The 11,121-nt window shown below is 42.6% G+C and overlaps 1 protein-coding gene across 2 annotated transcripts in view; it reads left to right on the forward strand.

The window, feature by feature from the left end:
- The first annotated feature begins 2,792 nt into the window (after window positions 1-2,792).
- Window positions 2,793-11,121, forward strand: part of RINT1 (RAD50 interactor 1) — a 39,606-nt gene continuing 31,277 nt past the window's right edge. The window contains exons 1-5 of one of the 2 annotated variants that reach the window (XM_011956861.1): window positions 3,010-3,068; window positions 3,534-3,579; window positions 5,572-5,574; window positions 7,639-7,823; window positions 9,586-9,827. In XM_011956861.1, the coding sequence (XP_011812251.1) occupies window positions 3,027-3,068; window positions 3,534-3,579; window positions 5,572-5,574; window positions 7,639-7,823; window positions 9,586-9,827 (518 nt within the window). In that variant the 5' untranslated portion in view covers window positions 3,010-3,026. Of the gene's footprint in view, window positions 3,069-3,533; window positions 3,580-5,571; window positions 5,575-7,638; window positions 7,824-9,585; window positions 9,828-11,121 lie in introns of both variants that reach the window. The other variant, XM_011956862.1, reaches the window with a different exon arrangement.

An 11,121-nucleotide genomic window follows, 5' to 3' on the forward strand; every position in this document is an offset into this window, starting at 1 on the left:
TCACATTTTAGGCAAATAAGAAACTATGATTATTTCTCTTCTGTACCACTTTTGTTTTTCCACTAGTTAATAATGATCTTATTTTAGTTTACTATTCATCACTAGACCAAGCCCAAACTCAAATGATTGTGTAAATCTCCCCTTTCCAGAGGTTTAGATGAGGTATTCTATTAGTTTCATCTTTCCGAAGCAGTCTCTTCTGGAACCTTCTGGCTAATGCCAATCTATGCCTATCGCACAGTTGTTCTCAGGGCATCTCTGTTCCTGTGTTGAATCTTTCTGTTTCCTATATCCTATGTCGTCTTTATTCTTGGTTTACTCTCTTATTTTAGTGGAGTACAACCTTCAGTAGCTTCCCGAGAAAGGAGAAATAAATGAAGGCTTGCTGGGCGCGGTGGCTCACGCCTGTGATCCCACTTTGGGAGGCCGAGGCAGGCGGATCACCTGAGGTCACAAGTTTGAGACTAGCCTGATCACGGCGAAACCCTGTCTCTATTAGAAATACAAAAACTAGCTTGGCATGGTGGTGGGCACCTGTAATTCCAACTACTCAGGAGGCTGAGGCAGGAGAATCTCTTGAACTTGGGATGCAGAGGTTGCAGTGAGCAGAGATCGTGCCATTGCACTCCAGCCTGGGTGACAGAGTGAGACTCTGTCTCAAATAAATAAATAAATAAAACAAAAGCTATTTTTTTTGAGATCTTTAATGTCTATTTTTATTCTTGACTACAAGAGTGTTAAAAAAAAAACCCACGTTTTAATTCTAACCTCACATTTGATTCATAGTTCACTAAGTACAGAATTCTAGTTTTTGGCCAGGCATGGTGGCTCACACCTGTAATCCAGCAATTTGGGAGGCTGAGGCAGGCAGATCACTTGAGGTCAGGAGTTTGAGACCAGCCTGGCCAACATGGTGAAACCCCATCTCTACTAAAAATACAAAAATTAGCCAAGTGTGATGGTGCACGCCTGTAGTCCCAGCTACTTGGGAGGCTGAGACAGGAGAATCGCTTGAATCTGGGAGGCAGAGGTTGCAGTGAACTAAGATCTTGCCAATAAACTCCAGCCTGGGTGACAGAGTGAGACTCTGTCTCAAAATAAAAACAAACAAAGTGTGGGAAGATAAATGTTGATAAATATTCTAGGAAAAACAGCAAAAAAAAAAAAAAAAGAGAGAGAGAACAAAGAAAAGGCTGGGCGTGGTGGCTCACGCCTATAATCCCAGCACTTTGGGAGGCTGAGGTGGGCAGATCACCTGAGGTCAGGAGTTCGAGACCAGCCTGGCCAATGTGATGAAACCCCATCTCTACTTCGCCGGGCATGATGGCAGGCACCTGTAATCCTGGCTACTAGGGAGGCTGAGGCAGAAGAATCGCTTGAACCCCAGAGGCGGAGGTTGCAGTGAGCCAAGATTGTGCCACTGCACTCCAGCCTGGGCAACAGAACGAAACTCTGTCTCAAAGAAATAAACAAACAAATAAATAAATAATAAAAGGAGCACTCACTTGTGAAAATGGGGAGGATAAAAATAAATAAATAAAATAAAAAGAGCATTCAGAGACCAAAAAATATGACAGCAGAAATTAAAAGCCTCCCGGGTTCAAGCAATTCTTGTGCCTCAGCCTACCAAGCAGCTGGGACTATAGGTGCATGTGCCACCATGGTCAGCTAATATTTTGTATTTTTAGTAGTTACACATTGTATACCTGTATCAAAACATCACATGTCAGATGGCTGGGGAGCCATGGCATCCTATATTGATGAACACGACTGTGAGCCATTGGACCCTCGAGCAGGAGACTCGAACCAACATGGTGCTGGAGCTCGCAAGGTCAATTTTCAATAGGATAGACTTTGAAGACTTGGGGTTGGTAGTAGATTGGGATCACCACCTGCCTCCACCAGCTGCCAATACTGTGGTTGAGAACCTCCCCATGACAGTCATCAGACGCTCTCAGTCTGAGCTCAAGTGCCCCGTGTGTCTTTTGGAATTTGAGGAGGAGGAGAGTGCCATTGAGATGCTTCCCATCACCTTTTCCATTCCAGCTGCATTCTGCCCTGGGCCGCAAGAGCAAAACTCCATCTCAAAACAAAACAAAACAAAAACAAACAAACAACAACAAAAAAATGTGCACTATAAATACATACGATTATGTTCCCATAATAAATAATTTTAAAAATCGTATTCTTGTTTTATGCTTGCAATAGTTATTTGTAGCTCAGGGTATCGATTATATATTTCTGTGCACATGCATTTGATTTTTCTTCTCACCGTGTGGTTTCTGTTTCCTCTGGGGGTTGCTTTTTTCCCCCTTGTTTGTTTTGGTCTCTATGGTACTCTTTCCCCGTTTGTTTGTTTATGAGGCTGTGAAGTCCACAGGTCCTCTAACACCCCTTGCTGCTAGGTAGCTCCCTTTCCTCATCCCTGGGAAAAGACAGGGTTTTGGGCAAAACACATGTTAGATGTTCTGTTCTCTTCATTCAGCTCCCAGACGCTTATAATCACCTCTACACCCTCTAGGCAGGAAATTAGAAGCTCATCTCTAGGGACTCCGACCAACCTTAAAAGAAATATCTGAAGATACTGATATTCATTGGAAACCTCCAACTAAATATTCGAACCAAATAACCCTGCACCGAAGCTCCTAGTCAACAAGCCCCCACACTCTCAGAATATCTGGATATTGTCTAAAATAGAAATTTAAATGATTCATATTGAATTTAAGGCGTTGGGAGAGGGATATCTTAAAGTTCCATCTCTGGAGCACCTTGGGGGCGGGTGCCCATTTTCTGAGCGGCAGTTCCGACCTCCGGCCAGGAGGCGGAGGAAAAGAGCACGGCCGGCGGCTGCGCGGGCAGAGCCTCTCTGGGCTGAGGAAGAAACCAGCGAGACATCAAAAGGAAGTCGCGGTGGCGCTCAGTCCTACGGCCTCCGAGACTGAGGAGGTCAGTGTGTCGCTGGCCTTAGCCAGGCTCCACAGGCCACGCTGGCTGCGAATGGAGCCCAGGACTCGCGCGGAGGCGAGATGCTACCAGCCAGCGAGATCGGCGCCTCTCCTGCAGCCCTGGTGAGACGGCCCTGGCGTCCCTGGGAGGGGACATTGGTGGCCTACTGAGGTGGCACAGACCTCCCGGGGAAGATAGTCTCGGTGAGGTGACCCTGTAAGCTTGTGAAGGTGCTTCCCGCAGCTTAGATTAGAGGCCCTTGCAAGACCTCCTAGAGGAGGCAGTAGTCCCAGTGAGGTGGCTTTGGCGGCCCTGGTGAGATGACAGATTTCTCTAGGGAGGTGGCCCTAGTGGGCAGGCAGGGTAACTCCAGGTCCTGCGGAGGTGACACAGACCTCCTGGGAAGGTGGCAGTGGTGGCACCAGGGAAGTGGCACTTTGGGGTATCTGAGATGGCCCTGGCCACTCAGAAGGGGAGAGAGCGTCTGGAACCTCTCTGGCCTCCAGTTGGTGCCCTTTGGGAGCCCCGTATGCTTTCCATCCACGACTTTGATGTTAATGTGCTTGTCACACCTGTTCTCCTTTTAGTGCTGCTCTGAAAGTGGTGACGAAAGGAAGAACCTCGAGGAGAAAAGTAAGCCAGCTGCAAACACCTAAGCTCTTTCTTCCCAGCTATCCCTCCCAAACCCAGCCTTCTAGGGTCTGCAACAGAGAAAGATTCTTTGCCTATCTTTTAGATGCAGTATCGTTTTGTGCGCAATATGCTTATATGGTAATACTGATGACCATGATACACATATTTTTGTCTTTCTAAAATTGTAAAATATGGGATGCTTTGGAGAAGAGCACTTCCCGATCCATACCTAGTACAGGGGCTGGATTGTTTTCGCTGGAAGGCTGCCTATTATACGGGACTCAGAATAATTGGGACCTGCCTGTCATTTTAATGAAACATCAACTTATTAAGCATCAGGAATTTGGAGGGGCCCATGATCTAGGACAGATGACCACCACCTTAATTAGGTTCAAAGGAGGCAAATGATAATTGTTTAGTTCACCTTCAGTAAATTGGCAGTTTAAAATTGCTCTGGGAAGAGCACAACGGATAACTTGGGTTCTGGATCTTGGACTGGATGGGAAAGGGGGAAAAGGTCAGTACCACCATTTCCTCCCTAGTACGGGAGTGTATGTCAGGGATGTGGGCTTTTGCCATTTTACTTTAATGGCAGGTTATTGCAAATCAAGGCCTCTTTAGGTACCTTTGAAGTAACATTTTTTGGGAGAGGAAGGGGAAAAGCATGAGATAGCTCTGCTATTGGAATGTTTGGTTCTTTTGACTGTGGCAAATAGTTGGGAATGAGTATTAGTAAGAAAAATGGTGCCCACCTTACCACATGGCCCTTAGGAGTAAGATTTGCCCTTAACATTGGCGGCTAGTAGAATCTGCCTCAGAAAGAAGACTCTAAGCGGTCCATAGCACATGACTGTCGTAACTGCCACATCTCAGCTCCTTTTTCTTGAAGGATTTGAGAGTGCCTTGTATCTCTCAGTTAAACCCTTCCCTTTCCACTTTTGCCTCATTCAGATGCCTGGAAAGTAGTCTGATGCCTACTGAGCTATCATTTTAATAAAATAATAGATGTAGACTATCATATCAAGGACTTTGTCCTTGTTCCTCTTTCCATGGCTCAAACTGCTTTGCAATTAGGAGTGCTCTTTACAAAAAATAGAAAAAGAGACACATAAAAACCTCCCAAACCACTGGTGTGTCATTTTGAAGAATGTCATTTTGCTAAGAATGTACTATGCCACATTTGAATGGTTACACATCAAGGGTGTAATTTTTTTTTTGGAGACCTAGTCTCACTCTGTCTCCCAGGCTGGAGTGCAGCGGCGCGATCTCGGCTCACTGCAAGCTCCACCTCTGGGTTCAAGTAATTCCCCTGCCTCAGCCTCCTTAGTAGCTGGGATTACAGGTGCCTGCCACCACACTGGCTAATTTTTGTATTTTTAGTAGAGGCAGGGTTTCACCACATTGGTTAGGCTGGTCTCCAACTCCCAGGTAATCCACCCTCCTCAGCCTTCTAAAGTTCTGGGATTATGGGCATGAGGCACTGCACCCGGCGGGTGTAATTTTTTAAAAAAGTGAAGGTAGAGTTTCCTCCCTAAGGTACAGCAACTGTAGCATTCACAAATATTTCCTGCCTCCATTTGTCTGCAGATAACCACATAACTCACTTGTTTTATTTAAGATTAAAAAAAGGCATTGTGAGTTCTGTACATAATAGTAGATTATTATACATTACCATTATATATCAATGTATAATATAATTAATAGATAATAATAATTAATATAATTTATATTAATATAATTAATACAAACTATATAATTTGTATTATATAGTCCCATTTATAACCTTGAGATGTAGCCTGGGGCAAATGTTACAATTTGTTTTCTAGTTGGAAAATTGAGGCATAGTGTTATGTTAATATTGCCTCTCCTGCCCAATTTAGAATTGACAATTTAAAATTGCTCTGGGAAGATCACAACAGATAGCTTGGGTTCTGGATCTTGGACTGGACAGGAAAGGGGGAAAAGGTCAGTACCACCTCCTGATTCTCACAGCATGTGAAAAATCTTTTAATTCAATTCATATAAGTTGAGTTAAACAAAGGAAATTTTGTTTGTTGGGGTGTAGGGGTAGAGAGAGGAACATACTCTGTATAGAACACGTTGGTATATGTCAGGCCCCTGAGCCCAAGCTAAGCCATCATATCCCTTATGACCAGATGGCCTGAAGCAACTGAATGAAGATCCACAGAAGTGAAAATAGCTTAACTGATGACATTCCACCATTGTGATTTGTTTCTGCCCCACCCTAACTGATCAATGTTCTTTATAATGTCCCCCACCCTTAAGAAGTTTCTTTGTAATTCTCCGCACCCTTGAGAATGACTTTGTGAGATCCACCCCCTGCCCCCAAAACATTGCTCTTAACTCCACCACCTATCCCAAAACCTGTAAGAACCAATGATAATCCCACCACCCTTTGCTGACTCTGTTCTCGGACTCAGCCCGCCTGCACGCAGGTGAAATAAACAGCCATGTTGCTCGCACAAAGCCTGTTTGGTGGTCTCTTCATATGGACACGTGAAACAGTATACTGTTAATCTTTACATAAATAGTTGAACAATATCTGACATTTACATTTTGCACTTAGGCATATCATTATTTAGATATTAATATTAATAAGTCCAATATGTACTGGACTTATTAAATGTCACAAAACAGGTAGTTTATTTGCCATGGAAAAAATCTCACCTCATACTATTTAGTGGTTGCATTAGTCATTTTGATTTTTTCCTAGTAATTTGTTCTGTCATATTTTCTTTTTTCTGTTTCTGACAAAGATATCTTCGTACAATGACCTTTGAAGCTTAAAAACTTTTTTTTTTTTTTGAGGCAGAGCCTCACTCTGTCGCCCAGGCTGGAGTGCAGTAGCGTGATCTCGGCTCATTGCAACCTCCGCCTCCCGTGTTCAAGCGATTCTTCTGCCCCAGCCTCCCAAGTAGCTGGGACTACAGGTGTGCACCACCATGCCCAGCTAATTTTAGTATTTTTAGTAGAGATGGGTTTTCACCATATTGGCCAGGCTGGTCTTGAGCTTCTGACCTCGTGATCTGCCTGCCTCAACCTCCCAAAGTGCTGGGATTACAGGCATGAGCCACCATGCCCAGCTAAAACCTTTTTACTCTTTTTTTTTTTTGTTAAGAGATGAAGTCTCACTCTGTAGTCCAAGCTGGAATGTAGTGGTGCAATCATGGCTCACTGCAGCCTCGATCTCCCAGGCTGCTCAAGCAATCCTCCCATCTCAGCCCACCTGAGACTACAGGTGCGTGCCACCATGCTTGGCTGATTTTGTTAGATGAAGTCTTGCTTTGTTGCCCAGGCTGGTCTAGAACTCCTGGGCTCAAGTGATCCTCCTGCCTTGGCTTCCCTCAGTCCTGGGATTACAGGTGTGAGCCACTGCGCCTGGCCTTTTAAAAAAATTTTAAAACAAGAGTCTTCCTTTTGATGTTGCTTTAGACCATACTACTGGTTCCTTACACATTTCGAAAAGGTATTACGCCTTGTCTGTTGAAACCTGTGGTTACTGGGTCACACTTTAGGAATTTTTCCTTTAATACTTCCCTCAGCTCTTAAGCATTTTACAGTAGTTGGTTGATAGAGTGCTTTAGAGCTGTTCATCTGGGCATTTGTATGTGTATGTTGTTCTTTAAATTATTAATTTTGTTTTGTTTTTTGATACAGAGTCTCTCTCTGTCTCTCAGGCTGGAGTGCAGTGGCATGATCTTGGCTCACTGCAACTTCTGCCTCTTGGGTTCAAGGGATTCTCATGCCTCAGCCTCCCGAATAGCTGGGACTACAGGCCTGTGCCCCCATGCCTGGCTAATTTTTGTATTTTTAGTAGAGACAGGGTTTCGCCATGTTTGCCAGGCTAGTCTGGAACTCCTGGCCTCAGGTGATACACCTGCCTCAGCCTCCCAAAGTGCTGGGATCACAGGTGTGAGCCACCATGCCTGGCAAAATTATTAACTTTTGAAGGTAGATACACTGCTTTTACGTGTTTTACGTTTTCTTTAACTCCATAGTACATAGTGGCGTTGAGTAATTGTTATTCTTTTGTTTTAGGTGACATAAATGTTACAGTTCTTATTGGAAGTAAACAAATCAGTGAAGGTACAGATAATGGTGATCTCCCTTCTTATGTGTCTGCATTCATAGAAAAGGAAGTTGGAAATGACCTTAAATCTTTAAAGAAACTTGATAAACTCATAGAACAGAGGACAGTAAGTAAAATGCAGTTAGAAGAACAGGTAAGTATTGAAACTCACTGAAATAATTATCAGTGGTATACTTTTTACAATATAATGTCTGTTATATATAGAATTTTAAAGATACAGAATGTGATAGTCTATTGTAAACTGTGTAAGAGGACTTAAGAGCCTACAATGTACTACCTATTTTACAAATTAGGTAAAAGACAAAGTTCCTACTGATATAGTTTGTCTTGAAAACATATTGAGACCTAATATTTTATATAGATTTTCACAGAGTAACTTTTTTTTTTCCTTTCAATCTGTTTCTAGTGAACATACAGTGACTTTTAAATTGCTTTTACAAGCAAATAATTTCATGGTATGTAAAAAAAATATATACCATGGTGTAAACACCATCATTTCAATTTTTTTTTTTTTTGAGATGGAGTTTTGTTGTCCAGGCTGGAGTGCAATGGTGCCATCTTGGCTCACTGCAACCTCCGCCTCCCGGTTCAAGTGATTCTCCTGCCTTAGCCTCTCTAGTAGCTGGGATTACAGGTGTGTGCCACCACGCCTGGCTAGTTTTTGTATTTTTAGTAGAGATGGGGTTTCACCATCTTGGCCAGGCTGGTCTCGAACTCCTGACCTCAAATGATCTGCCCGTCTCAGCCTCCCAAAGTGCTGGGATTACAGGCGTAAGCCACCATGCCCAGCCCTTGGTTTGCTTTGAAGGAAAATATTTAGTAGGTAGAGCATGTATTAATAAATTTTCTCAGCTGGGCGTGGTGGCTCACGCCTGTAATCCCAGCACTTTGGGAGGCTGGGGTGGGCAGATCATGAGGTCAGGAGTTTGAGACCAGCCTGACCAACATGGTGAAACCCTGTCTCTACTAAAAATACAAAAATTAGCTGAGCATGGTGGCACACGCCTGTAATCCCAGCACTTTGGGAGGCTGGGGTGGGCAGATCATGAGGTCAGGAGTTTGAGACCAGCCTGACCAACATGGTGAAACCCTGTCTCTACTAAAAATACAAAAATTAGCTGAGTGTGATGGCACACGCCTATAATTCCTGCTACTTAGGAGGCTGAGGTAGGAGAATCACTTGAACCCGGGAGGCGGAGGTTGCAGTGAACTGAGATCATACTGCTGAACTCCAGCCTGGGCGACAGAGCGAGACTCTGTCTCAAAAAATAAAATACAATAAAGCAAGTTTTCTCTAGCTGGATCCTCTGCTGAGCCTATGGAGGCAGACCTCTAGATGCTTACTGGAGGCCAGTGTATTAGGTCCCTTCCTATGCATGTATGTATGCATATATTTTTTATTTTATTTTTATTTTTTTGCTTCACTTATTGTTTTCAACACAAAGGTATACTTCTTCCTGATATTTATATGTGTATAAAACAGCATTTTATGTTTGGGTTTGATTGGTACAGGATGAAGAAATCAAACTTTTTTTTGGAAGGTGTTGATGGATGATTTTCAGTTCTGTTACAACAAATGTGTATTTTGAAGGGAATTAACCAATAAAAAAGGTTACATACAGCTTGGGCAACATAGTGAGACTTTGTTTCTATTTAAAGAAAAAAAAAAAAGAAAAGCCAGGTGTAGTGGTGTATATGTGTAGTCCCATCTACTGGGGAGGTTGAGGTGGGAGGATTGTTTGAGCCCAGGCAGTCAAGGCTACAGTGAGCTATGATGGCACCACTGCACTCTAGCCTGGGCAACAGAGTGAGATTCCTTCTCAAAAAAAAAAAAAAAAAATTATGAAAATGTTATCTGATTGCTGCTATTCTTTCTTTTTAAAAATTGTGGTCAGGTACTTACAATTTCATCAGAAATTCCTAAAAGAATTCAAAGTGCCTTAAAAAATGCAGAAGAATCAAAGCGATTTCTTAATCAGTTTCTGGAGCAGGAAACTCATCTCTTCAGCGCCATTAACAGTCATTTGCTGACTGCGCAACCTTGGATGGACGATCTTGGAGCCATGATTAGCCAAATTGAAGAGATCGAACGTCATCTTGCTTACCTTAAATGGATTTCACAGGTTGAAGAACTAAGGTAAAATGGGCCTCTTTGTTCTCGTAATTACTATTTTCCTTTGAGGCTTCTGTCTTAGAGAGTACACGTGTGCCATTAAATAATTGAGTTAAAGATTATAATAATATAATTTTACCAGTTGTTATGAAAATAGCGTTATGATAATGATTCTTTTCCTTTATTGTGAGTGAACATAAACTTTTCAGGGAGCTTAATTAGCATTTGAAAGACGGTAAGGTAAGTCCGTTACACTTTTAAGTCTTTTTTTTTTTTTTGAGATGGAGTCGCTCTGTCACCCAGACTGGAGTGCAGTGGCACCATCTTGGCTCACTGCAAGCTTCACCTCCTGGATTCACACCATTCTTCTGCCTCAGCCTCCCGATTAGCTGGGACTGCAGGCGCCCGCCACCATGCCTGGCTAATTTTTTTTTTTTCATTTTTAGTAGAGATGGGGTTTCACTGTGTTAGCCAGGATGATCTCGATCTCCTGACCTCGCAATTTGCCAGCCTCCGCCTCCCAAAGTGCTGGGATTACAGGCATGAGCTACCGCGCCCAACCAAACTTTTAAGTCTTACAGTTGGATTATGAACACATGATAAAAACTATTCTTTGTAATGCCGAATTAATAAAACACACAGTTTGGTAATAGGTATTCCTATTTAATTTTTAGAACTGGTCAGTTAATGAAATGGATTGCTTTCTTTATAATTTGAATATTTTTCAGTGGGAATCATAAGAGCTACACAGTATTCTTGGATGAATAACAAGAGTTCTGCTACCTCTGGGTAGGAAAAACAAAAAAGGAAGTAAGGCTTGACCTTAGTTCTTGTTGAGTTGAACACCTATCACTGGTGCTTAGCTGTATCTAGTTTTGCCTTTCAAATAACCTGAAGTAACGTTTCCACCTAGATTAGTAGATGATAAGGTCCCCCCATCCTTGTGTTGTTTTAACTAGTACTTGCTGCGCAACTGTCAGTAACCATTAATGTTGCCTAGAAAACCTAAGGGAGAAAAGTCATCCGAGAGTTTTAATGTCCTGTTTCAAATGTATCATAGTTAATAAACCTATTATTATTTTGTTATGGATATGTTATGTATTTCTTTTTCTTGCATATATTTCCCAAAATTAAAAAAAATTTACCCATCAGTATAATATAGAAATCTTTGTTTTTAGGCCAGGTTGGGTGGCTCACACCTGTAATCCCAGCACTTTGGGAGGCCGAGGTGGGCAGATCACGAGGTCAGGAGTTTGAGACCAGCCTGACCAACATGGTGAAACCCTGTCTCTACTAAAAATACAAAAAAAAAAATTAG

Source organism: Colobus angolensis, unplaced genomic scaffold (genome assembly GCF_000951035.1).
Source record: "Colobus angolensis palliatus isolate OR3802 unplaced genomic scaffold, Cang.pa_1.0 Scaffold427, whole genome shotgun sequence".
In the NCBI taxonomy this organism is placed as follows: domain Eukaryota; kingdom Metazoa; phylum Chordata; class Mammalia; order Primates; family Cercopithecidae; genus Colobus; species Colobus angolensis.